This window comes from Coccinella septempunctata, chromosome 1 (assembly GCF_907165205.1).
Source record: "Coccinella septempunctata chromosome 1, icCocSept1.1, whole genome shotgun sequence".
Classification (NCBI taxonomy): Eukaryota; Metazoa; Arthropoda; class Insecta; order Coleoptera; family Coccinellidae; genus Coccinella; species Coccinella septempunctata.
Genome location: NC_058189.1, coordinates 69,821,437 through 69,848,528, shown reverse-complemented (window position 1 = coordinate 69,848,528; position 27,092 = coordinate 69,821,437). Strand labels below are relative to the sequence as shown.

Sequence of the window (27,092 nt, the reverse complement as noted above, 5' to 3'; positions counted from 1 at the left end):
ATGTGCGTTAATTTTTTTGCGCAGTGTAGCTAGTTATTCTAAAGATAATTTTGTTTTTCCAGGATTGGCACAGCTCATTATGAAAACTTAAAATGGCTATATCTTTATAACAGGGCCGAATAGAAAAGAATGGTATAGGAGGAAAGTGTTTCTTTTCACCTCAAGAATCTACTGTTAACATATTTGAACGAGTCAAAGACTCACCCCGTATAATAGTAAAATTTTCCAGAGAAAATAAAATGCTAAGCGCCCAAACTGAAGTCAAATTGTCGGCTCAGTACTTCTAAGGTTAGGCAGAGGCTCGGCAGACAACGATCTGCCTATCCTACGATGCCTCAATATCATAATTTGCTTCCCATAGTTTCGCTGGAGCTGATGGCTCTTTCTCGCCAAGCGTCCTTTTCAGTCTGAGTCATCTGTTTTGTTATCCGTAAATGAAACGTTGTTTTCGTTTCTGTTAATTCTTTTTACCTTCCCTCCACTCTTGTTTGTCGCGTTATTTTGCAGGTTATGAAGTATTTCAAAAATAGGCAATCCCACAGCGCGATTACATGCAGTTGAATACTTCTCTAATTCGACTTTATGGGGAGACAAAAAGTTTCTAGCAACTATGATTAACAGCGAGCGGTACAAACGGCCGAGAATTCCTCCACGTCGATTTTTCAGCAGTCATTAACAATGCCCCGCTGTTGCGGTACGGCGGCGCGGCATAAAAGCAAACAATGGAACGGCATTGCTCAACACGGCAAAACACGTAAGTACCCGTCAACCGCCATAAAATGCTCATTTATCGCACAATACATATTTGATTGCTAAACAACTGAGTAATACTCGTAAATATCGAAAACCGTTTCGGTATTAGTATAGCCGCCGCCTGGTCGGGGGTTGTTGTAGTGAACGCCAGGCAGTTAATAACGTGCATTTCGACTTTCAATTACGCTAATTTCCGAGGATAATTTATCGGGTATCGTATTGCCGAGATCTCGAGGCGTTTAAGGCCGGTAGAACTGACCGATGATGGCCCTACAGCGGCCCAAAGGCTCTACGCGGTACCGGTCAAATTTGATTCCTAAGGTATACTGCATTCACATTTATTTTAGCAGTCGGTTGGCCATGAAATAATTTTCTCAAGTTTTTGTAACTAGAACCGAGTAAGGTTGGCACTCATGAAATGTCGTTAATGTCATAACGCCGTTGCCACAACTAATATCAATTTTTATTACGAAAATGCCGAAAGTGATTGAGAAAAGAGACAGGATGTCAGGAAGTGCTATTTAGAATTCAGGTCCGCTCATTCAAATAGTTATACCCTGATATTCTCAAATCTACAATACGTCAGACGGTAGCGAACATATTCAATGTAAGAGAATTTATATAATGTTTCATCTGAATCTAAACGACTTGTATTTCAGCTGAATATTTCCACAATCAGAAAGATTGTGAATGAAGAGGATGACAAAGAATTTCCTTCTATTGGGAGACACAAAAAAGTGGTGGCATTTGAGAATTTAATGTTTGAGTGAATAATGCGACAAGTCTACTACAGGATTTTCGATGAATGTCATCGTAGAATAAGTTCCCGAAAATTGATTTTTCTATTTTTTCATTTGACTTGTCCTATACATTGTAAATGTCTTGAGGTACCAATTAATACCTAATTATTATTATTATCTCAATGCATTAAGATGAACAGACACAAATACGTGCCAGTTGTCCTGCTAATTGTTCATTCATGTGAAACTTTTGTTCAAAGATGAAGTTCATCTTGATTGAAACTTCCTTTAATTCCTTTTACTTATATTGATGCAAGACGATTTTTGTTGAAGAATTTAACATTCTTGTAATTATCTGTTAATTCCTTCGGGAGATACCCATTCCCAACAACTGCAACATATTCATTTTATCTTCGGGTTAATATTTTTGAAATCTACAACTGATGTAACGTATTCAAACTTCAGCCAAACAAGACAAAGTACATTAACTCTCCTCAAGCTAGTGCATATTATGATATTATACTGATCTCTTGTATTTTCCATGCAAATAACTGGATTTGGTATGCCTTCAATCAGTTTGTATAAACTTCAATTATGTTCGTCACATATTTTCCGAAGAGATTCGACATTGTGATAAAATACTTAATAACAGAAACTTTCACGTAGAACGGGCAACATAGCGTTGATTCAAAACCCAAAAATGTTTTGACAAGCGTCATAACCCCCACTTTTTCGTACTATACAGAGTGAAATGTGTCAAATTTCCATGGCTAACCGACTGATAAAATAAAAGTGAATGGAGTATAATTTTTGTAATCTTTCATTGCTTGGGGTTATGTGGGTGGCCACTAGATCTGAGAGAGTTTTCACACAAAACGCCCACGGCTTGAATGCATGAGTGAGGTATTCTGTTCATCTCATTCAAATCGAGAAAACACCAAAAATATTGATTAATTTTTCTGGGAATTATCATTATTATATTCCTATCAGAATCTGAATTTATTGATTTAACATGCCAGGAAGAATTTAATTTCCATAAACCCCATGAAACTTATGAAGCTCTGCGAGAATCACAAACATATATCTTATGATTGTGATGAAGTATCGACTTCACTTTAACAATAGAATCTTCAGAAGGATGAATATTCGACTTATCAATCTCTTGAGTGAAAAATCAGTCATTCGTATTGTCTATACAATGTTGAAATTGACATCTCGAATCAATTCTAATAATAAATATGATCATCGTAATATTGTTGTTTCTTTATTATGTACCTTGAAGAACGATCATCAAGATTTCTACCTGGTCCACACTCTAGTATGAATATTTCTGTACGGTGATATCACCTACGATGATACCTACCTTGAGATTGATGGAAATGTGTAGTATATTTGTATGTAAACTTGAGTCTGAATGATTTCAACATGTAACCGATTGTGAAAAAATGCTCTAATGTTGGTGACATCTTATTTATTTCGTGTCATCCCTTGTAAACTGACGGTTTTCATTTCTTTCCAGGTGAGTAAACTCCGAAAGTGATGGTGGAATAGTGAAGTATTGAGTAAGTTGTGAGAACTTCCTTCCATGCAAGGTAACGTAAATATTTTCGCCTCATCGGAGCTATAATCTTGCATTACACGGAAATTGGTAATACATCTTACAACCAACCAAACCTTCATTCCTATCAAAATGAATGAATGCTCGACAGTTGGAATTTTTCAAGCCTTCAAATCGAAGAGATTCATCCGGACAATTTCGCAGACTGATTGAGTGTTATTTTTTCAGTTTATCTACAGGCTAAACTTCACACTTAATTTTCCCATACGTATATCTTCTATTGTGGCTGATATAATTATTAACTGATACCTAGATTTCCCTCCACATAGACTCGGAATCATTGGAAGTACGTTTCTCGATTCATTCATTCATTCATTGCTATATCCTGTTACCGTGAATAAATCCACAAAAAGACTCAAAAACAAAATTATCTGTGCGATCAAAGGGTTACTTGCGACTGTGTGCCCCCCTGTGACTGAAGAGACCCAACCGTGACCTAAATTTTCTTCCACACTCCGGGCATGGATAGTTACCAACCAGATCTGGCCGCCGCTGTATTCTTCTCGAGTCTCCATTATAACTGTGGACCAGAGACCTCCACTGTGATCTGTCTAACGCTAGTTGTTCCCAGTTATGATGGGCATTAACTGATTTTAGGGATTGATGCAGTATATCCTCGAACCGTTTATACTAGCCTACTGATTTCTGAGCTTGCTCTATGAATTCGCCAGAGCTATTTTGGGTAGTCTTGTGTCTTGCGTCCTCAGAATGTGGCCGCTCCATCCTAGTCCGGCCCTCGTAACTTGAGTGTCAATTGTTATACAACTCGCGCGCTGCAAGACTTCTTCATTTGAAACTTTGTGGAACCATCTGATGTGCATTATTTGTCTTAGATGACGTTGTTGCGTTTGTTCAAGCTGTTTAATATATGTAGGGCGTTCAGCTTTTGCTTCCGAGAATAAGCGTTGCTTTGAGAACAGCTATCTTGGTCTTCAGATTGAGATGGTGATTTTAAAACACTCTGTCCTTTAGCTTCCAGAATGCCTGTGATGCCGAATTGATACGGTTGTGTATTTCCGTGTCCAGGTTAGCCCTAGTATTAAGTTCCCAAGTATTTGAACTGCTCGACCTCTTCTAGTGTTTCATCCTCCAGGCTAAGGCCTAAAGCTTCATATATATGTTTATAGGCAAGACTTCTGCATTTGAAACTTTGTGAAACCATCTGAAGTGCATTATCTGTCTTAGATGACGTTGTTGCGTTTGTTCAAGCTGTTTAATATGTCGCCTGTAGGGCGTCCAGCTTTCGCTTCCGTAAAGAAGCTTTTGGAGGACCTCTGCTTCGTAAACAGCTCACTTGGTCTTTAGATTGAGGTCATGATTTTGAAACACTCTGTCCTTTAGCATCCAGAATGCCTGTGATGCCGTATTGCCATCCATCATTTTTTCCGAAATGGGACTATGATAAAACAATCCTATTAGCTCTAGGCTTCTGTCGATTTGGTCAGGGAATTTTGGCATAGCTCTATTGAAAAATTAAAATGACTATATCTTTTTCATCATGGCCGAATCGGAAAAGATGATGAAAAAAGTGTTTCTTTTGACTTCAAGAATCTATTGTTGAAATATTTGTGCGAGTCAAAGGTTGTATTTCTCACGATGAAATCGAAATTTTGACTTGAGCTAAGACCTCCCAACAGTCCCAACAACAAACGAAATGGCGTCCTTCTCTCCATCGTTCTGTTACAAAATGAGTCGTTGACATTGATCCACATATTAGGATAATAAAAGACCATATGGTGAATTATTAAATGTTGGTGTACGTAAGGAACAGCTACGACCGACGCCTCGTCCTCAGCTTTCCAAATCGACGTTACGTAATTCTGAGAGCGCAGAGATACACTATAGATGAATGGAATGATTCAGACGAGCGCGCGTAATTTGCCTCTCTGTGAGACGCCAGTGTCTTTTAATTAATGGCGTAATTATTCCGGCCAACTTTCCTTATCTCCCGAAAAGGGGACGTATTAGATGAGGTGCGGAATTTTTACTGCCAATTTTCTAATTGCGAACGTCACTTTTTTGTCGAGACCGCCACGGGGAATGACGTTTTTCGTTCCCTAGATAGAGGAAGATGCAATATTCCGAGATCGGTAGTTTCCAAATTAATTGGAAGTTTCTAGGTGTAATGAGAATGTTGTTTTTTGAACGCGGTATCTTCGAGAAACGCGAAACTGGGTTCTTTGTCCGATAGGACAACTAAAAATGCCTATACTGCGGACACGTAGATCTTCAATGCAACTGCACTACAGTTCAATTAGGGAATACTCCTTCTGACGAAAATGATGTATTTTTCAACCGTTTCCCAAAAAAAATTATTTTAAGCACCTAAAAATGAAAAATAAAAATGGGTATTTAAAGTTTAAAGCGTTTTGTGAGAATTGTATAAGCTGGCAACATCGACTGAAATATGCCTTGATAATAAAGGACAACAAATGCATTATCCTGATGAGATAGACAAAGATGGCTGTCTATGAAGTCTGCGACGAACGAGGAAGGTCGTAAAATTTTATGGGAATTTCATGGCCGGTTGCTGTTGAAGCTCGCCAGTAAGTACGCGCCTGTAGATCAACAGCTGTTATTTTATAAACAAGCTGATCGGACATTGTTCTTTTCATTGTCTTGTAGACGCTGTTGCCAAATCGTAAACTCCGCACAAAGCGATTTAAATTTTAAAACCCCTCATTTGAAGGATGATTTTGAATAGTTTCCGCGGTGAATTTGAAAAAATCATGAATTAAACTCATACTTATTCAGTTTGAACTTGCATATGCAGTGATAAGGAGGATTCCCCATTGACAGTACTGGACTGCAAGTCGCCGGTGCGTGTATAGGCACTTTAAGTTGGACCAGAAACTCTTTCCAGAGCATTTTCCTATACCACAGAAAGGCCAGTAAGTGGCGTTTGTGCTCTCTTTCTGGCGAATTTGTTGGCTTTCTCGTTTCCTTTGATGCCAGAGTGACCTGAAACACAGACTAGAGAGAACTTGTTGTTCTTGTCTATGTCATTGAGTTTCCTTCGGCACTGCCATATCAACTTTGAGGCGATGACATAGGAGTGCTTTGATAGCGGCTTGACTATCAGAATGGATCACTATAAGTTAGGGAGCCGACGATGCTAAATCGGGATTTACTCGAGCTAGGTCGTGAAGACCTAGTGGATTTTGAAGATTAGATGGTAGAAAGAAAAAGAGGTTTTATGATGTATGCACTTTCAGCGGTGGGGAAAGCGTCTGCAGGTTTTCAAAGATGTAACAAAAAATCGTCAAGTGTACATATTCGAGCTGTATGTGTCCTACATGTCTCTGATAATAAATTATGTTAATATGACAATTTGCGTGGTGGGGCTGGTCGTACGGAAGCATTGATAATGGTTAAAAAAAATATTTCGTTTCAGATTTTCAGAGGATATGTAAATTGGACCCAAATGAAGCGACTTTTCAAGAGACTGACAATTCGGACGCGACGCAAGGTCACAGAGGTCCTTTGAAAATGCAAAAAAAAGGTACTTGTACATGCTCGAGCGTGTCAGATTTTCATACAGATGGTTAATTTGGGTGTTGTAGACGTGTTGACCCATTAATCTGATACTAATCAGGGGGAGTTTTCTTAATCTGACAGTTTGAAGATGATAACAATGCTTTTTTTCAAGGTATCTCGATTCCTGTACCTCTAATCGTTACTGTATTCATTATGAAAGTTGTAGTTAATAAAATTCTATACAACTTTTGTCCGAAGCAATTTTACATACTCTGAACCGTTTTCGAGCTTTTTTCGTGATAACGGCGAGGAGCTTAGCCACACATGCGAAAGGCCAAGGTCAATGTAGAAACCCAGTCTAACGTAAATTCATCACCATATATCTCAGAAACGTTCGAACGTAGAAAAAATTGCTTCGGACGAAATTGGTAGAAAATGTTATGTTCTACAACTTTTATAATGGATGCGAAAACAATTTGAAGCCCAGGAAAGGAGATAATTCGAAAAAACTGATTTCTGTTACCATTATGGCCAATTTTCATTGTTTCGGCTTACTGAAACTGTCAGATTATATTTTCTACGTTATTCTTGAATCATTAGCTTCAAATTAAGACAAAGACATCACCAAGTGCGTTCGCTGATGAGATGTAGTACTCTTTGAGAGAAGACCAGGCAGTCTGACTTTCAACTATTTCATTACCTGTTCCATGTACCTTTCCTAGGTATTATGAGGTTGGCCTCATTGGCTACCCTATTTATAGGTTTGTTCGTTGAGTGGTTTGGAACGGTTGTGAACTATTCCATGTACCTTTCCTAGGTATTATGAGGTTGGCCTCATTGGCTACCCTATCTATAGGTCATGGACCTATAATACCAACTGGACGTCGAACTTCATATCCGTTAACGAAGAACGATGTGAGGCATTTGGCCGCCATTTGTAGTTTGGGATGAACTATAAAGATATTATAGAATTATGCGGGACGAACATGCGCAATTCAGTCGAATTTTAAAAGTTATGAAAAACGAATTCTGAAAATCGAAATATTGACCAATCTTAAATGAAGAATATTTCCGATCTGTGTGAAAAATATTGAAAATGTAAATATATGTAAATATAATACCACGCTACCACATCAAAACAGAAACTATCCCAAACTGCAAATGGCGCCTGTTTGCCTCAAAAATTTTGACAAGTTCGCCATCTAGGTTAGTATTATACATCTATGCTATAGGTTTGTTCGTTGAGGGGTTTGGAACGGTTGTGAACTGTACAGAGCAAGCGCAAATGGATTTTCGCTAGCCTGAAATGGAATTGCTCTTGCTCTGTACAGTTCCAAACCACTCTACGAACAAACCTTATATCACTCGATGTAGAGGAGTGAGATCTGCGAAGACCTCAAGTGCTCTAGTTGGGCACGTTCTCATAGCTACAGCGATGCACCCATAGGCAATCCTTTGTACCTTGTCGCGTATTTTCCATCATAGAGCCATTCATGACCTACTGCAATGCTACAATCGCAACTTACTCAGTCGCACTGAAACTTATGATTAAAAAAAAAACTGTCAGATAAGCTCTTAAACGCCAACTGATAACAAGACGTGACATCGGATGTCTTCGCATATACAGGGTGTTTTCACTTCTTGGAATTTAGCAAGAAACCCTGACCTCTTCATTATCTGCAAACCACAGATAAAGCGTCGAGTACGACTTAACACGAGATTTCTCCTATTTCCTCGTCTCGTCTCTCTTTTCCGACACTAGAGCCACGTTCATCTGGCGTGATTAAAAATACCCAAAGTTAGCGAACCCGAAAAATAGGACGGCCTTCTTCTCTGCACGGTCTGTTGACGTCGGTCGGAAGCTTGGTTTCCTCACCTCGTGGTGGAACGTTTCTGCTTTGCAGTCTCGAGAGCCCATTTAGAGTGTGCACTTCCTGTCGACCGATAACGCGCTGTTCGAATGTTTTTTCGATCGGATCGGCGAAGAATGTCATTGACTGGCGGCGTGCCGTGGGCAGAACTGGCGCCGTTATGTCATTTCGGCGACGGATCTTTGTAAATCGGACAATTGCGCGTCTGTTTAGGAAATCCGACCAAGTGTTGAGTGTTATATGTGATTAATGGATGAGAAAGGGCAGAGATGGCCAGTGCAGGTTCGGTAATTCGGTGAGTTTTGAAGATTGTTATCGCACATCGGAAAACAACTATAGAGTCATTCGGGGCATCTGTGCGCACTTTTGCCTTTCAAGCCATACCCTGTTTCAAATGTTGAAGCTAGGAAGATTAAAACATATTCATAAGATAGAGAATTTTCTAATCTATAAGAAAACATCAAAAAGCAAACAAACAAAAACGTTTTCTTTCCGCAAAAAAGAATTTAATAGAGAAAGTCGGAGTACGTTCACATGCCCCATATTGCAGGTAAGTGTGCGCACCCTCACGGGGTAAGTGAACGCAGTGCTTAGTGAACCACACAATCAAAACAAATTACAAAATAATGTCATCAAAATGTTACAATATTAGAGAAATGCTGTTTATTGTCAATACAGAAGCGCCTTTTTACAAGCAGTGCTTTATTGTTCGTGTCACAATTCCTGGTGAACACAACACTTGATACATTCCCCTGTTGGTGGCTCTTCATATTTTTCTGAACAAATAGGACAATATTGATCGAGTCTTAACCAAGAAAATCAACAATGTCATAATTTATTCCTCACTGAACTAATGCCCTTATAATGAATCTATGCGCACACTTACCCGCGCACACTTTCCCCAGTAAGCCAAAATTTGAAGTGACGTTCTTATAGAGCTAAGAGAACCTAAAATTTTTTATCATATATTTAGATTAATATGCCCATGATCGAATAAAATATTATTTAACACTTTCGGACTCGGAACTTGGACCTGGCAGAAGTTGCAGAGATGCTAAAAATTAACAAGAAAACTAGTGAATTTGATTGATTGCAAATAAAAAGTTAAAGAAACGTCGCACGGCGCACTCCTATGAAAAACTAATATGGCGATTCTGCTCCCTTGCTTCACCCAAATGAACCCCTCTTTCATACATTGCATAGTCGAGATATACCCACTGCGCTCAGTTACCCCGAATGACTCTACACAGGGTTAGTCTTTGACTCGAGCAAATATTTTAACAGTAGATTCTTGAGGTCAAAAGAAACACTTTTTTCCCATACAATTTTTTTCGATTCGGCTGTGATAAAAAGTTATAGCCATTTTAAGTTTTCATAATGAGCTATGCCACCCCTGGAAAATCAAAATTCCCTTAAGAATAACAAGCTAAATCTTTGACACATCCATTAGATAACCTACAGCTTAGTTTCAAGAATTGGATTCTTTAAATTTTTGGTATTTTGATGGTACCGAAAATGCCGAAATGGTTGAAATTCTCAGATTTATTACTATTATAGAAGAGTTGCTCTTTCAGAATATGTATCAGATTCAGATCTACGATAATTTTTCTGGAAGATAATCCACTCTAAAGATGACCCTTGATAAATTTCCAAAAAGATGGGGTCAATTAAAACTTCCTCAAGACCGAACGGTTGTGCCGAGATGGATGAAATTCGCAGATTTATTACTAGAAGAGTTGCTCTTTCAGAATATGTATAAAATTTGGACCTAAGATAATTTTTCCTGAAGATACGCGACTCTAAAGTTGACCTTCGAAAATTTCCCAAAAAGATGGAGTCAATTAAAACTTCCTCAAGACCCAAGGGTTATGCCGAAATGAATGAAATTCTCAGATTTATTACAAAAAGAGTTGCTCTATCAGAATATATCTCGGAATATATATATAACATTCGGATCTACGATGATTTTCCTTGAAGGTATGTGACTCGAAAGTACGCGACATTCGAAAAATTACCAAAAATTTGGGTTCGGTTCAAACTTCTTCAGGATCGAACGGTTGTGCCGGGATGGGTGTAATTTCATCACTAGAATGGTTGCTCTTTTAGAGTATGTATCACCTTCAAATTCACATCCAGAGAATAAAAAATGAAATAGGTATAACGTCACCAGAATTTCGTTCTGGAAAAAATAGATCCCGAATAACGTATTACAAATCTCCTATGCTCTGAAGATGACAGTCAAGCCCGAAATCCCGATCGGCGTTATAATGTTGTACCTATAATAAGGATAAATTCAGATGCATACCACCCGCCGATATGAATATAAACAAGTGTTACGATCTGAATTGAACTAGCCAATTTGCCATCGTCAAGGCCCCAAATGGAGTACGCTCCATCGAAGAAAAGCAGATGCTGACCACGGTTTCGGTCTCATTTGATCTCATCAGAGCAACATAGCTTTTTTCTCCGATGGAGAACGTTTGGAATTGATGGACCCCTTTTCAATATTGGCAAGCGCTACTGAGTACTATACATTTACGAAGAGCGCCACCCAATATGAAACGGTGTCCGATTCAATCCCCTCCAGATAGAAACCAAGACGAAGACAATAGCATATGTCTCATATTTTCTCTTATTATCCTTATTATTGTATTCATTGCCTTTAGGCGTGATCATTCTATTATTGTTGTACCTATATTTCGATTCCGACATGAATTTGAGCACGACGCAGTAGATCCAAAGTTAACCGTACGATGATACTATGGCATTCCTTGTGAAACTTCGTTAATTTCATCATGGAATGTATTGCACAATCGAGATACAGGCAATTTTCACGCAATCAAGGTCGATTGCCGTGTTTAGGTGACAAATAAAGGGAAAATTGATGTCATTTCCTCAATTGGGAATTTTCAATGTCATTGCGAACTGATGTTGCTGTATTCAGAGAAAAGATAAACAAATGTAGTTACTTAAAGGAATTGTAGCGTAATACACCTACGACCTATTGCGATGACTAGAATAAAAGTATGAGAATTCAACACGAATCCAATAGGTACTCAATGCTAAAAGATATGGAATTGAGAGCGTATGAAATGAGTACCTACTTTTCTGAAATAATATTATAATTGCAGATGTACATGTTGAATTCAAGAAATATTTGAGGGTTTCCAACAGGACATTTTCTATGCTTTGGTATGTAGATTTCTGCCAATCCTATATTTCATAGCCACATAGGCTTTAAAACTCACAATTCCAGATTGAACTCGAAAATAAATGATTGTATTGGGAGAATGGGTTACTGCAGCTATGAAATTTCTCTTATGAGAATGATCCAGATGTTTCTTTCATTCTTAAATATAACCACTCCACTCTAACGACCTATTTCCGCATATCAAACGTTGATCTCAATTGATAATAAAATAATAATAAACTCCCCACTGCATTCGGTTGGAACTGAGATTATTGAATCAACTGAGTAGATACAGTTGCCTTGCAGTTAATGAACGATGAATAATTGTAAGGATAACGTTTATCGATGTTCGAATCAATTGTGTGCAATCTAAATTTCATAAAATAATCGACTGGCACGAATAGGGGAGACTAGGGAGCATTGATACATGGGGAGGCTTGATACAGGCTTATATCCGCGATCTGTAGCCGTTTTCAAAAGTATTATACTAGTGAACACTATTCTTTGGCAGAGGGCATTGCGTGACGTTAATATGTAAGGCTAACAGTAGTTTGTTTGTGAAATATTCAACGAAGAGTGTTTCGAGGTGAGAAATTGTAAGTTTTTACTCAAGTTACCTAAGGGTTTTATGATCATGCATTAATTCTTCGGCATAAACAAACATTTCACTGGGAAATATGCATAAAACTACTCAATTTACAGTTTTATTCGCTTTTCAAAATATATGGGTATAAGATGAAAACATAAATCACTTTAAAAATTGCTTTCAGGGAGGTTTGAGACATTTGTCGTGGGGAGGCCTGATACATGTATAATCTTCAAAAAATATTCCGTAGCTAGTTGGATAGGCCTACATGAAGGCGTCTTCACCATCCAACATATCAAAGGGATTTTTAAAAACCGTACAATCCCCATGTATTTAACGAGGCCGACTTTTCTTGTGTGGAAGTGACTAACTGACAATTTCCTGATTTTTCTACACCTATAGGACCAAAGCAAGCCAGTATCATTGCTGACCTACCTACTGAGCTGAATAATCCTCTCGATTACTCTCCCAGTACATCGTATCAATCCTCCCATATGTGGGGAGGCTTGAGACAGTTTGCATGTTTTTGTGTTCAACGTTCTGTACAGAATAAGATGTTTATATTTTGCGACTTCTATATTTATTTTGTTGAACGATTAATTGAAGAATTATATAATATAAGAAAAGTCCTGCTTCTTCATATAATTCCGTTTCCAGAATAAAAATTCCAAAAAACGTATCAACCCTCCCCAGTCTCCCCTAATAGCTTAATACTTCTAAATAAATACATATTATCATATATCTGATACAAAATGAAAAGGTCACACTCTACTTCTTCATCTTTCAAGTTTAAAGTTAAGAGACAGATGCGCATTGTCTGGGATATTATAGGAAACACGATATTTCTGTATGAAATATCAACAGCCTGTATTTTTCCAACTGAGCCTGATTGGTTAAATGATGAAAGAAAAGAAGATCTTATTCGATAAGTGTAATATATGCTATATGTATACGTCGAAGATTCACCCAGTATAACTGCTTCCCGTTCATGAATGCCACGAACATTTTTTTCATTGTAATGAACATATTTTAGTTTATCGTACCTTTTTAACAGCATGCGGTCCGCCGTTTATGGGGCAATCACAGTTAGCCAATTATTAACCGGCAATATTACAAATTGCTCTGCGAACTGGTTTCTGCCCGTAATCATATCAAAAATTCCGCGTTCACAATTTCACCACCAATTCTGGGAAATCTTCGGGTATTTAACGTAAATTAACTATAACGGAGACTCCCATTATAGTCGCGTAATATACAGAAATTTCTGTCATAACAGCATGAGCGAGGGCCATTTCGATCGTGTTTTATTGCGAAAAAAAAATTCATACGTATATTCTGGTTTTCGAGCCTTATCAAATCTCAGGGGTCAAACCTATATACACTGCGCAAAAAATTAACGCACATTATGGAAATCTCAAATTTATTCTACAACTGAAGGTGTTCTCAATGATAATTATTTTCATCAGAATTATGCATGCATATGTTATCCACTATCAACGGTTTTCTTCAATACAGATGTTTTTTCCCAGCAGGAATAAAAAAATATGATATTATCAGATTTTGAATGTATTGGCTCCATTCTAAAATCAGTTGTTCTCGATCAATTCTAGTGATCAATAGTTTTTCTTTCGTTTGATTTTCTACACTCGATCGCTATGCAACGCAAAACACTCAATTTGACCCAAGAGGAATGTGCCCAAGCGGTAGTTTTGCGAGAAAAAGGGTGGACATACACAAGAATTGCAGAAAGGTTTGGAGTTTCCCATACAAGTGTGTCCAGAATGTTGCAGCGATTCAGGGAGACAGGTATGAATATCCGAAGACCAGGACAGGGTAGACCACGGGTAACAACTACCATTCAAGAACGTTACTTGAGAGTTTCTACTTTGAGACAACGGTTTGCAACCGCTCGCCTCCTTCAAATTCAGCTTGAGCAAACTCATGAGGTGCAAATTAGCACTCAGACAATACGAAATCGCCTCAGAGAATATGATTTAAGGCCTCGTGTCCCGGCAAAAGGCCCAGCTCTTACCCCAGCCCATCGAAGGGCGCGTTTGGATTTTGCGAGAGAGCATATCCATTGGGAAGAGGCCGATTGGGAAAGAGTTCTCTTCACAGATGAGTCTAGATTCTGCCTCTATCATTGTGATCGACGTTCCCTTGTATACAGACGTCAACATGAAAGATATGCTCAGTGCAATTTCCTGAATACTACTGGTTTCGGGAGAGAATCGATTATGGTATGGGGTGGAATATCTTTGACTGCTCGCACAGACCTAGTCGTCGTTGATAATGGTGCTATGAATGCTGATAAGTATATAAGGAACATTCTTGAAGAGCATGTAGTGTCATTTGCCCCATACATTGGTGAAAATGTCATTTTTATGGACGATAAGACCCCATCGTGCGCGCATCGTTTAGGAGTACCTTGAAGAGGTTGAAATCTCTCGAATGGAATGACCAGCAAGAAGTCCAGATCTCAGTCCGATTGAGCAGGTTTGGGACAACCGCAATAGAAGGCTGAAAAGTTCAGAAAATCATCCAGCTACTCTTAATGACTTAGGAATCCAACTCGGAGAAATCTGGGAAGGATTAGATCAGAACATTTTAAGATCACTCATTTTGAGTATGAACCGTCGTTGCCGAGCTGTAATTAACGCAAGGGGTGGAGATACCAAGTATTAAATCACTTATCAGCATTTCAGTATTTTGAAAATTGTTCATTTCTCTTCTTTCACATAAGATTCGGTGAAATCCTGAATTTTTCTTCCATAATGTGTCTTGTTTCGTTCAAAACCTTCCCGAGAGAACATAAAAAATAAGTTATAAAGTCAATGTAGAGTTAACTTTCATTAAAATTGAGATTTTCAGAAGGTGCGTTATTTTTTTTGCGCAGTGTAGTTATAATTTGGTAAAGGGGTTACATTTCACTGCGACCTTGAACCTTGAGGTCTATTGTGTACCTGATCAGAGCTGTTCTATCAACTTTCATTCGATTTTCCTTCGTTTCTAATGACGCCCCATATATTCTTCATCCTCCTACCCACACGTCGAATTCCAACTGTTCCCCGTCTTCCAATGAGCCATAATTCAATGATTTATGGGTACCGGGGAACTGGGCCGATCTACCGTATTCCTTTTTTAAAATTTTCCGCAATACTTCGCAGTTTTAACGACCCCTCATGGTTTGGTAGGCGATGTTTTATTCTCCGCTGATTATTACCCGTATAACTCTGAATCACGTGTCATGATCTGAGGTTAATTTATTGTGGTGGCCTTCGCATTCTCCGCTTTTGCCACCCACTGACCGTAACTAGAATGAGGAAGTAAAAATGTGGCACTTTTCAATATTTATGTTTCGCGAATTCGATTAACGAAGGTTTTGGTCGTAGGATAGGTATTGTTTTAACATTATAGTATCAAGGATATGGGAAAAATTCTGCAACGGTAGAAAAAGAACGTTCGCAAACATGGTTTGAGCACGCATTTTAAGGTATCTCATTGTTCTTGTATAGAAAAGGTTTAGGGTTCAGATATTCCTTCGATGATTTTATGGAGAATGAGATTTTTCTTGATCTGAAGCCAGATTTTTATTGTTTGTTCATTTCTTATGTAACGAATTCCAAGAATTTCCGAATATCGGGCATAATTTAAATAGTCCAAAGATTCTCACATTTTTCAAACCTTTCATTGAAAATTCGACTCTTTTAAAAGTATGGCATTCAAAACTTCGACTCGTTTCAAACTTTCCTCTTCGTGTCTTCTTAATCTTGATGAATCTGAACAAGAAGGCTGCTGAAAGAATTACATCGTGTTTGAAAACAAACGTCAATGTAGTTTTTCCCAACGAGCTGTGTGGTTTTTGAATAAAACCCATTATTTCCGACCGGTTATCAGGAAATTGTTAATACATATTTTATAAGCTTCCTTTCATGCGTTATTCATTCAAAGATTACTGTATTGTGTGTTGAAATAACACCGGCACAAACGGTGTTCGGAACGTTATTACGATACTATCTGAATTTGTTTCGTACGATAAAGGCATGTACCGAAAATGGACCCAGTTTCTTCGATACCCTTGTTCGAATGACTGTTTCTCTTATCGGTGGTTCAATCTTGTCGAACTGATTATTTTTCTGAAGCAGAATGAAGTTCTGATATTGAAAATTCTAGGAATAAGTTCTAGAACCGTTATCGTGATGCTTGGAGTCATTTTTTGATAGTGTCTTCTGATGAAAAAATCTGGTTCTTCTCTCTCAAGAAGAAAGAAGTGGTGTACTTCTTCACTTAGGGCTTGTGATGTGATTCGTATTTAACGTCTTCAAAATAGAAACGTAACTTCAACATATCTAACTTCTTCTTACGAATTGTCAAACTTTCAAATGTTATATTATGTTTCAACAATGAGTAAATGTCTACTGTTCATTTGAATAACTTGATATTTTTGAAAGAGCGCATCAACACTATTAAATAAAAACGACAAGGATTTTTTCCGTCAAACTTAAGTTTACTCAGTAGTAAAAATATGACCTACTTGAAATTTTTATTCAGGAAATTTTAACGAACGCAAAACTTTGTGGCATGGTTATAAACGGAAGCAACTATTCAGCTTCAAATATCAAAAATATCTCTATACTGGGTGAGTCTTTGACTCTTACAGAAGAAACACTTTTTTCCAATGCCATTTTTTCCGATTAGGCTCGGTTAAAAATATTCAGGCTGTTAAAAAACCATAAAAAAATGTTATTTTTAATTCTCACAAACGATTTAATCGAATGAAATGAATTTCGGAATATAGTTTTTCATTTATTCGATTAATCTTTTTCGAATACAAGATATCACCCACGTCTTCCAGTTTTCTCATTATGACCATTATTACGTACCATAAAAATACCAAAAATTCAAAGAACCCAACTCTTGAAACTAAGTTTGTGGCTAGCTAATGAATATTTTAAAGCTTTGTAAAATAAAAGAATTCTTCATATTTTCTCGTATAATGCTCCGTTTTCGAATAACTTGATGTTCAAAAATTAAAAAGTATCTGTGAAATTTGAAAAATTGGGCACTTTGGCTGAATGCAACTCTGTTTAAAAGATCCAGAGATATGTAGTGTCCCGGATGTAGCTGGATAAGGTAATTAAGATAAGCTGAAGGTAATTTTGTTTTTCCAGGGGTGGCACAACTCATTGTGAAAAATTAAAATGGCTATATCTTTTCATCATGGCCAAATCGGAAAAAATGGTATAGGAAAACAGTGTTTCTTTTGATCTCTAGAATCTGCTGTTGAAATATTTGTACGAGTCTACGACACCCCGTATTTTGTTGTGAAGTTGAGTTTCACCTTTGATTAACGACGATACACGTAAACTTTAGCAATAATTCTTAATAACTTAACGTTAAAATGGCATCATGGATTATTCTTACATTACTTTCAATCATGCTACATTTTTCCTGACGTCATAAATGTCAAATAGCTTAAGCATCGTCAATTATACTGGACAATTTTGACATTTGACGTTTTGTTTTCGAAATGTCAACGTCAAATGTCAGAATTTGACATTCCTTCATCCATTCGACGACCCAATTCATTTGGCCAATATATAACGTGCGTTCAAAAAAATTCGTCGTCAAGTAGGCTATGGAATTTTGAACGTCGGTATTTCGTGTCTAAACGTAATTCTTAGCTCGTGCTTTACTATTTTCCAGGTGAACTGTCATTTTAGCATTTTGGGTTGTTGTTGAATTAAAATTATCAGCAAATTATAAAGATGGTTTTTACGGACGTGTGAAAGACTTTTACTATTGAATTCTACTTCAAAATTGGAAAGAAAATTGAAGGAAAATGGAAATATTCTGTTCCGGCGACTTCATTGAAGCCTATGTTGCTGTAGATAATTAAGAATGAATTTTTCCATTGTACTGTTTTGCGATGTGTTGACGAAACAGGTATGTTCAAACAAAAAAGGAAGTGGTATACCAAAAAAGAAATCTCTAGTGTTCAGTAATAATGAAAACATGGTGACAGAAGCTCGACAAACCTCTCTTCAGATTTTATCTCAAGTGGATGGAGTATCCGTTGGCATATGCCACCCGATTTTGAAAAAAAGATATCCATTTGTTTCCATGAAGATTGACATGTTATCAGAAAACTGAAAAGGTTGTGATTACCTAACCTTGTAGCATCCGAGAAAAATTGGAGTTCAGTATCATACTGAACTGATGCATACTGACAGTATGCATCAGTCAAAAGCAAAATGTGGACCTACTTTCTTTTATGGAACAATAGCAGAACGTTATGAAGGAGAAAGCATCATGCCTTTTTATAGCTGAATTGAATTTTAATAAATTGTCCAATAGCTATTTTCATGTAATTCAGTTCTTTTAGTTTAGTCATGGATTTTCAGTAATGACTGAATCAAATCAATATTTATAGAGAATTAATAAACATATTATTGAGAATCTTACTGTGATCTATTCATATGACTGAAGTAACTAGAACCTTCTTACAAAAAAACATACTACCACGATCAATTCAAGATTCATGTCTCTTACGTATGAAAATAGTGGACGGTTAAAATTTTTACGAAGAACTTTTCTAACCGCCTCAGATTGTTTGGATTCTTGTCATCTTACTCAATGAAAGAAATGCTTTTCGAACGTTGGGTGAAATTTACAGGTAACCTTTTCTGAAAAGTGCCTTTCCGTACAAAATTACGATATATAGGTTAATGTCATCATTGTTTACATTTTGGGAAGATGAAGTAATTCAAGGAAAGACATACGTTCAGCCACCGAACATCAGCCTTCAAAATTTCATAGCCTACTTGCCCTACTTGACGACGAATTTTTTTGAACGCACGTTAGTTATTATGAACCATGCGTTTGTTGACAGACCAAAACCTGAATTTCTCGGGAATCAAAAAAAAAATCATCTTTTGTAACGCATAGTTCGTCACACCTTTTTCAAGGGTCTTCCCCCACCCCTCGTGAACAACAAGTGCCTTTGAGACCGCAAAACAAGGAGCCCTCGATGAAACTGATATCCATGAGAGACAACGAGTCGAAGATCCATACTGAAGCATCCTGTCTTCTTCTCGGACCGTCAACCATCAGGCTGCCGCTCATAAGAAACGACAATTAAACTAAAAAGATGATTCATACCCGAACGACGCGTAGCGGTCGAGTCTCCCGTCGCTAGATCAATTCGAAACGCGATGACTTAAGTTAAGTCAGTTCACTATGCTCTGTGGTCCGGATCGCTACGCGCTACCGCAACGTTCACGAGTGATCTAATCTTGGCCAATAGTCGATATCGCGATAGTATGCCAGTGCCTTATTGAATTATGTGAGTGTGTGTCCTCGAAATGTGCACTAACACGGGATTACAAATGACAGGTGAGACCATAGAGGGGTTTAAGCCTCGCTGTCGCGGTCGCTTGATCCACCCTCTCGACTTGGTGGTGTCTTTGGGTTGGTCTCGATCGTTTAAAAAGGGCTTAAGCCGCATTCAGCGCCGACTGGAATTGATGAACCTGTCTAGGAACTTTCCAGTTGGCGACAAATGTGTGTGGGACCTTGAATTATAAACAGTTTCTTGTTTGTTTCTAATTCGGTGTTGTAGGCTTGCTCGACGTTTGTTGTGGACGGGTAGGTGCTGTGGAGTCTTACGACATCCTGTAGAGCGTAGACGTTGGTTTTGTGTTGTCTTTCTGAAAGCTTGACGTAAAAGTAATTACATATACCAATAAAATCATCATTTCCCAAAAAAATAATTTTTCAACAGGATATATTGAAAAATTCTTAGCCTACTACAGAACCAAACAAAATTTCAATGTCAAAATATTTTATTACCCAACATATTCTCCTCTTAATTGGATACATTTATTACAGCGAACCTGCAACGTCTCTAGACCTTTCAAAAAAAATGTTTCTTCCTGCTCTGCAAAGCAGACCTCTCCAGCTTTTATTATCTCCTCGTTAGAAGAAAATTAACGACCATTTAAACTTTTTTTCAGTTGGATAAAGCCAAATCTGGTGAATAAGGGGGGTGTTCTAGTATTTCAATTCCTAAATCACGAATTTTTTACATGGCACCATGCGATTTGTGTGCAGGGGCGTTGTCCTGCAAAAACAAAACACCTTTGGATAGCTTTCCGCGTCTTTTTTCTTTAATTTTTTCCCGTATAGTGGTCCGTAATGTAGAATAGTAATCTCCGGTTATTTTTCTACCCTTATCCAAAAAATCTATCATTGATTACTCCATGGACATCCCAAAAAACTGAAGAAAGAACTTTTGCAGCTAATTTTTGGACAGGAAACTTCTTAGGTCTTGGAGAACTAGAGTGTCGCCATTCCATCGATTGTTGCTTTGTTTCTGGATTGTGGAAATGTACCCAAATCTCATCCATAGTAACAATTCGGTTCAAGAAGTCTACATCGTTTTCAAATCGAGCACAGATCGAACGCGATGCTTCTACCCTTGCACGCTTTTGGTCAACATTCAAACATTTGGAGATCCATTTTGCAGCAATTTTTCTCATGTCCAAATTGAGGTGAACTATATGATGAACGCGTTCGTGTGAAATATTGAGTGCTTCAGATATCCGTTCAAGCCCAATTCGACGGTCTGTTAAAATCATGTCATGAACTGCATCGGTATTTTCGGGGACTGACACAGAAACTGGCCTTCCCGATCGGTCCTCATCTTCAATGGAAAATTTACCTCTTTTGAAGCTTGCAGTCCAATTTTTCACGGTCGCATACGAAGGACATTGATCACCAAGGGTAGTAAGCATATCTTCGTAAATCTGCTTACCTCTTAACCCTTTTTAAATACAGGTACTCGATGATGGCTCGATACTCCAATTTTTCGATTTCCAGAAGTTCGGTGGACATCTTATTTTTTTAAAATTTATTGCGTAACTCTGGTTTGCTTCTTTTACCTCAAACTTCACACTGACACTTCTAATGAGTTATTGTTCGTTGCTATGGTAACGCAATATTTTCTTTGTGCGTGGAACTGGTCTAGGCTAACTAGATATCAATACATCCTCGTAAAATAACGAACAAACCGGAATAATCAGTTGATATGATCAAGAGATAGAATGGTTCATCACTCAGGGATACTACAATCACATCAGAAAATATTGTACAGGGTCTTTATAAATGATTTCAACATCGGAGTGAATATAGACCCTGTATTCCACCTGCTTAAAAATGGGTGACAAAATTGAAATCGACAGTTAAAAAAAGCCTGAGCGAAATATCATTAGATATAAGCCGCAATAAGAAAAAATGATTAAATCGGCCAGAGGGTACAAGAGAAAAAGAACTAAAATCTTCGATTTTCTCCATTCCCTCGATAACCAGTATTTACATTACAATTTTTCTTTGATACCACAGTAAATCGAGGATAAATAGGTACATCTTGCATGAAAATACATGTTCTTCGTAATAACACATTGATATCTGGATTCCCAACTGATTTATTATTCACGACAGACCATAAGCGAACATAAACTTTTCGCCATTAGTCAGTTCAAAGAACCCACACTAGATTATACCGTAACACTCAGCAGATGAACATTATCGATGACCTACATTACATAAGCGAAATTTATGCAAATCCCAGTTTTGAAACAACTGGAACAAATCATGAGACGGTTCTTGGAGATGGAAAATTGATAATTATATTAAATTATACCTAACTTTACACATCTCAAAGTTTCTAATGGAGGAAAACAGTAATCCATTAAAATAAACCATAAAATGCAAGGATCGGTTTAGTCAAGTATTCATGGAATGATATCCATTGAGTCCACTCGTCTCCCCATTGTGAGAAAACTTCGTCATTCAAGGAAATGTCACCCATTAAACGACAATCAATCACAGCTTCGGACATTTACTTACTCACCTTATACTGAAGCCACTATCACGTGAATCAGCGCGTCCGCATCTCATTCAACCGAGTTGCAAAACGTCCCAACAAATTCACCTTGTATTTATGGTTGAGGCGACGAAACCTAACCTCACTCCATCCATCATTCGGCAAGAGCTCCGAGAGAGCCTGTATGGGAAACTGGAGAATTATCACGTCTCATGGTGGTACATTCATTCATGGTTCGAGGAAACGCAAGTGTTGGGTTACGAGCACTGAGAGAACCTATCGTAAATATTGTTAGTGAATGAGTGCATAGGAAATCAAATGGCACGTAGAGGTTTATGGGCCATAAATATACGCCCACGGAGCTCTAACTCGCTACTTGGAGGTCGGCGCAAACCATTCATTATTTTCTGTCGAAAAATATTCAGGAAAATGATTCCTCAATTGGTGGCTGTTTTTAATGTATATCTGAGGAAATAGGAACAAGTCAACAACTCCGATTTTTAGAGGCCGCAGGTTTCCGGGAAATTCTTGATAGAACACCACCATTGAGCCTCGAACAATGGCTTCTTTCACGTATGCATGTTCATAATCGCCTCTGCAGTAGTAGCTTGTGTGGCTGCGATATTAAATCGCCTCTAAAAGACTGTAATTATGGCCGAGATTACAGTTACAAGATAATTTTCCTCGAATTCGTACAACAATCGTTGTAATAAAGTATATTTATAAACACGCCGAGATAATGCCGCTATTCTTGATAGGGGAAGAATGAAGATTATGGTGTTTTCTGTTATCAGTAAACAATGGCCCTGGGAGTCTGAACCGGAGGAATGCGTTTCTGTAAACATTCCTCTCTTTGTGGAGCTTAATTTAGTGGAAGATATTCGAAAACGTCGTTTTGAATATCTGATCACTCTAATCGTGTAGTCAGCATCATTAACTCCAGACGTTATCGCCGAAGTCTATTGCAAATCTGAGGAGTTCTTGGCAGACTTATCAGTGTGACGTAAAATTGACACCAAGGCGAGGAACAAGCACGCTAAAGGAAACACCTGTGGTACCTAAAATGGTTCCGACTGAGTTTCATCATCCTTAAGCTCAAAAGAACGAATACAGCTTCAACGGTATCTTGGAGGTCGGGGAATTCTTGATTTATCCAACCATAAGTCTCAGGAAATTGAAGGACTTCGAGCATATCTCCAGCACAAGGCTGTGCAGAACTTCATCCAGTAGTTTGGGATGTTGATAGTTGAAATAGCATCACTTAGAAATCGTCGAACACTCTGAAATCAGTTCCTGATTGGCAAACCTTTGCATGGAAAACACCAGAACGAGGTCGACCATGATTACGTCGACATATCTGGGGCGAACCACTGGTTGACTTCTGGAAAGTTGTTTCCTGAGACAGAGGGCTTCATCATGGCCATCCAAGATCGAACGATTTCAACAAAGAACTATGTATATAGAATATATCGATAAAGATTCCTCAGTGGCTGTCGTTATGGCTATAAAACCATCTAGCACATCACTACCAATAGAGCTTAATCCTTTCGATATCTGGGATATGTGGATGTTCCTCTGGAGAGGAGTGTGAAAGCCAAAAGGCTAGATCTTTATTTTAACCTCAGTTAACTTCAATATGCAGACAACTGTCTATTTATCGCTATAGCAGCTCAGAGGATTTACAGTTAATATTGGACACCTATAAACATATATACAAAGCTTTAGGCCTCAGACTCAATATTGACAAAACCAAAATCCGGCAGAAAGCCTTCAAACAGATATCAGCCTGGAGGATGAAACTCTAGAACAAGTTGGACAGTTCAAATACTTGGGAAGCTTCATAAATACTAGGGCTAACCTGAAAACGTAAATACACAACCGTATCAATTCGGCATCACGGGCATTCTGGAAGCTAAAGGTCAGAGTGTTTCAAAATCAGGACCTCAATCTGAAGACCAAGACAGCTGTTTACAAAGCAGTGGTTCTCCCAACGCTTCTTCACGGAAGCGAAAGCTGGACGCCCTACAGGCGACATATCAAACAGCTTGAACAAACGCAACAACGTCATCTAAGACAGATAATGCACATCAGATGGTTCCACAAAGTTTCGAATGCAGACGTCTTGCAACGCGCGAGTTGTACAACAATTGAGACTCATGTAACGAGGGCCCGACTCAGATGGAGCGGCCACACTCTGAGGATGCAAGACAAGACTCCCTTGAAATGTCTTTGTATGGCGAATTCACAGAGGTAGCTCGGAAACCAGGAGGCCAGTATGAGCGGTTTGAGAATATACTGCATCAACCCTAAAATCAGTTAATGCCAATCATGACTGTGAACAACTAGCGTTAGACAGATCACAGTGGAGGTCTTTGGTCCACAGTTATAATGGAGACTCGAGAAGAATACAGCGGAGGCCAGATCTGGTTGGTGACTATCTATGCCCGGAGTGTGGAAGGGTCTGTAGGTCACGGTTGGGTCTCTTCAGTCACAGGAGGACACACAGTCGCAAGTAGCCCTAAGAAATTATACGTTTGATCTCACCGATAGTTTTGTTTTTGAGTATTTTTGTAGATTTATTCTCGGTAACGGAATAGAGCAACGAATGAATGAATAATATGCATTTATTCTGATCCCTATAAAACAGGTAACAGTCTATAGAACGCGAAGGCTGCATTCTATAGCAAATTACATGTTGCACTTTCTATGACTCTGAGTACGAAGTTTGCTACTTAAGGTTTGGGATATGTCAAAACTGATGTGTTGTATTTCTCATGAGAGGCCTTGTTCTGAATCTTTTCGTGAGCCTATTTTCTTGGACTTTCCATCATGAATTCGCGACAGACCAAAATGGATTTTATTTTGGATTCAGGACGGATTAGGATCGATTCCTTCCTCTCGGCTCTGTTATCTCTCATTTCCTGAGAGATGGACAATTCGCTCCATCCCAACTGACCTTGTTCGGTTGAGTTATGTTTCAAGAAATCCGAGCGACGCGCTCGTTTTTGCCTAGGCGGCACGATTTTTTCCACACGCGTTTCGATCGCAGCGCAGCGGAATAAGTGATGCAAGTGGACGTACGATCTTATCGCGGTTCGCTCAACTATTAACTTTCTATGAACCTTATAAACACCGCGTAGATCCGTGATAGGATGACCATAGATGTAGAAACCGTTTCTTACGCTCGGATGCGTTCCGTCAGATCGATCGCTGTCGACCGGCATCGGATTCTTGACGTTGACGTTTGAGATCGCCGATCGGATGGTAGTTGCGTTCTGAATTTTTTCCATAATCCCGATATGATGTTGTTTGTTGTGTACCCTCGTGTTATTCTAGAAATGAACCCATCTAAACCCCCCTAAGGGAAAATAGTAATGTCTTGACTATTGAAATTGGTTCATCACATACGGGCCGTTGTTTTTGAAGCGATTCTTACTAATAATGAATGATATTGGTGCATAGGCAGAAACTATAAGGCCTTAGCTTAGACTATAGTGGCGTAACATCGTCAGTAAACAGTTTTGTTGAGCGTCGAAGTTCTTCTGGATGATTTCCTACTGGTTGCGCGTCTGTCTTACGTTACAAAGTTTTGTTACATGTCTGTACCCAGCTTCAGAGCCATGCTGCTCTAGCGTAACCAACATTGCGGATAAATGTGGCTTCTACATCAGCTCTTACTCAAAATTCGGCGCATTTACAACATTTGTCGTCAAATACTCTTCGAAAAGTGAAATATTTTTCTATTTTCCATGAAATAAACAAGAAGAGACCGTTTTATTAAATAAAATTTGTACCTACTTGATTGATGGGACTCGAAGACGGCAAAACATAATGACTAGCTTCTGCAGCACCTAAAAATAAAAATTCAATTATACAGAGTGTTTTCAAAGGTGAGGCATTTTTTTTTGACAGAACGTAGAACTCCTCAAAATGAGTCGTTTAACCAAAAATTGTCCATATAAAATGTCCAAGATGGCTGAGATGCAACCCTTAGAAGTTCGGCAAAATTTAATTGAATATAAAGTACGGGACTGTGGAAGGTGACTCAGGCAACGCAAAAACGAAACGAAACATAAACATATGGCTGGACAATTAATGGTTCAGTACCAAGTTCATCGGATTATATGCATCGGGTCACTTTTGAGAGAATCATAACTGTTGTATCGTGTAATTTAGGGTGAAAAAAAAATATAGAAAATCGAGGCAGTTTCTGAAAGTGCTTATGTATGTTATGTTGAAAAAGTGCCATGATGTTTCCCCATTTCTTCCCATTTTTACGACGATTGTTGGAATGTTCGAACAAGAAGATTGTGATGCCAATTGTGAAAAAATTGTGAATAATTTAGACGAATTTTATTGGTGAGATTTTGAAGTATTATTCTATTTTTTACACATGTGTCCTAAGTCTCTTCTGTCAGTTGGTATCGACATGAGCCATGTCATAAAATCGTGTAAGTTATTAAAAAATAATGAGAACAATTCGGCAATCCTAAGTTTCCACTTTCATAACCACGTAAATATCGAACGAGCCAATATCCTGAACGAAACCACATGGTCGAATCGTTGGATAAGTTTTTTCCACTGCTTTGCGATAATTCAGCTTACGAACGGTCTAGGGTAGTATTAAGATCTATATCAGTAATAATTTTCATTTTTTTTCTTTCAACTTTGTCAAGTTTTGTATAGGTGAGTTTTGGTGAAACGCTTCATTTTGACCAGTTCTACCTTCTGGTGAAAAAAGAACCTCACCTTCATATACTGTATATAAATGTGGGCTTATTATGCACGAACTACCTATATCTTTTACTTTAGTCTAATCTCAACCTATATTTTCCTCATCGAACTCAAAGAGTACTGAATCGATGTGGCAGATACTTGATTAGAATCGATGGGGAGTCATGGATGGGTGTAGTCTTCTACAGAGTAAGTGAGGGGTGGTTCAGTCTTGGTGGGACAGGTGGCGCTTAAAGA

At 38.3% G+C, this 27,092-nt stretch overlaps 1 protein-coding gene across 4 annotated transcripts in view; it reads left to right on the top strand.

Moving 5' to 3' along the window:
• LOC123322602 (pleckstrin homology domain-containing family G member 3) overlaps nt 1–27,092 on the top strand; it is a 148,671-nt gene that overhangs the window by 74,749 nt on the left and 46,830 nt on the right. The window contains exon 1 of one of the 4 annotated variants that reach the window (XM_044910555.1): nt 8,734–8,754. The exons of 2 other annotated variants lie outside the window; for them this stretch is intronic. Coding sequence is in view for 1 of the 2 variants with exons in the window: in XM_044910553.1 (XP_044766488.1) it covers nt 19,600–19,630 (31 nt within the window). In the remaining variant the exon portion in view is untranslated. Of the gene's footprint in view, nt 1–8,733; nt 8,755–19,464; nt 19,631–27,092 lie in introns of those variants that run through there. One more of the 4 variants, XM_044910553.1, reaches the window with a different exon arrangement.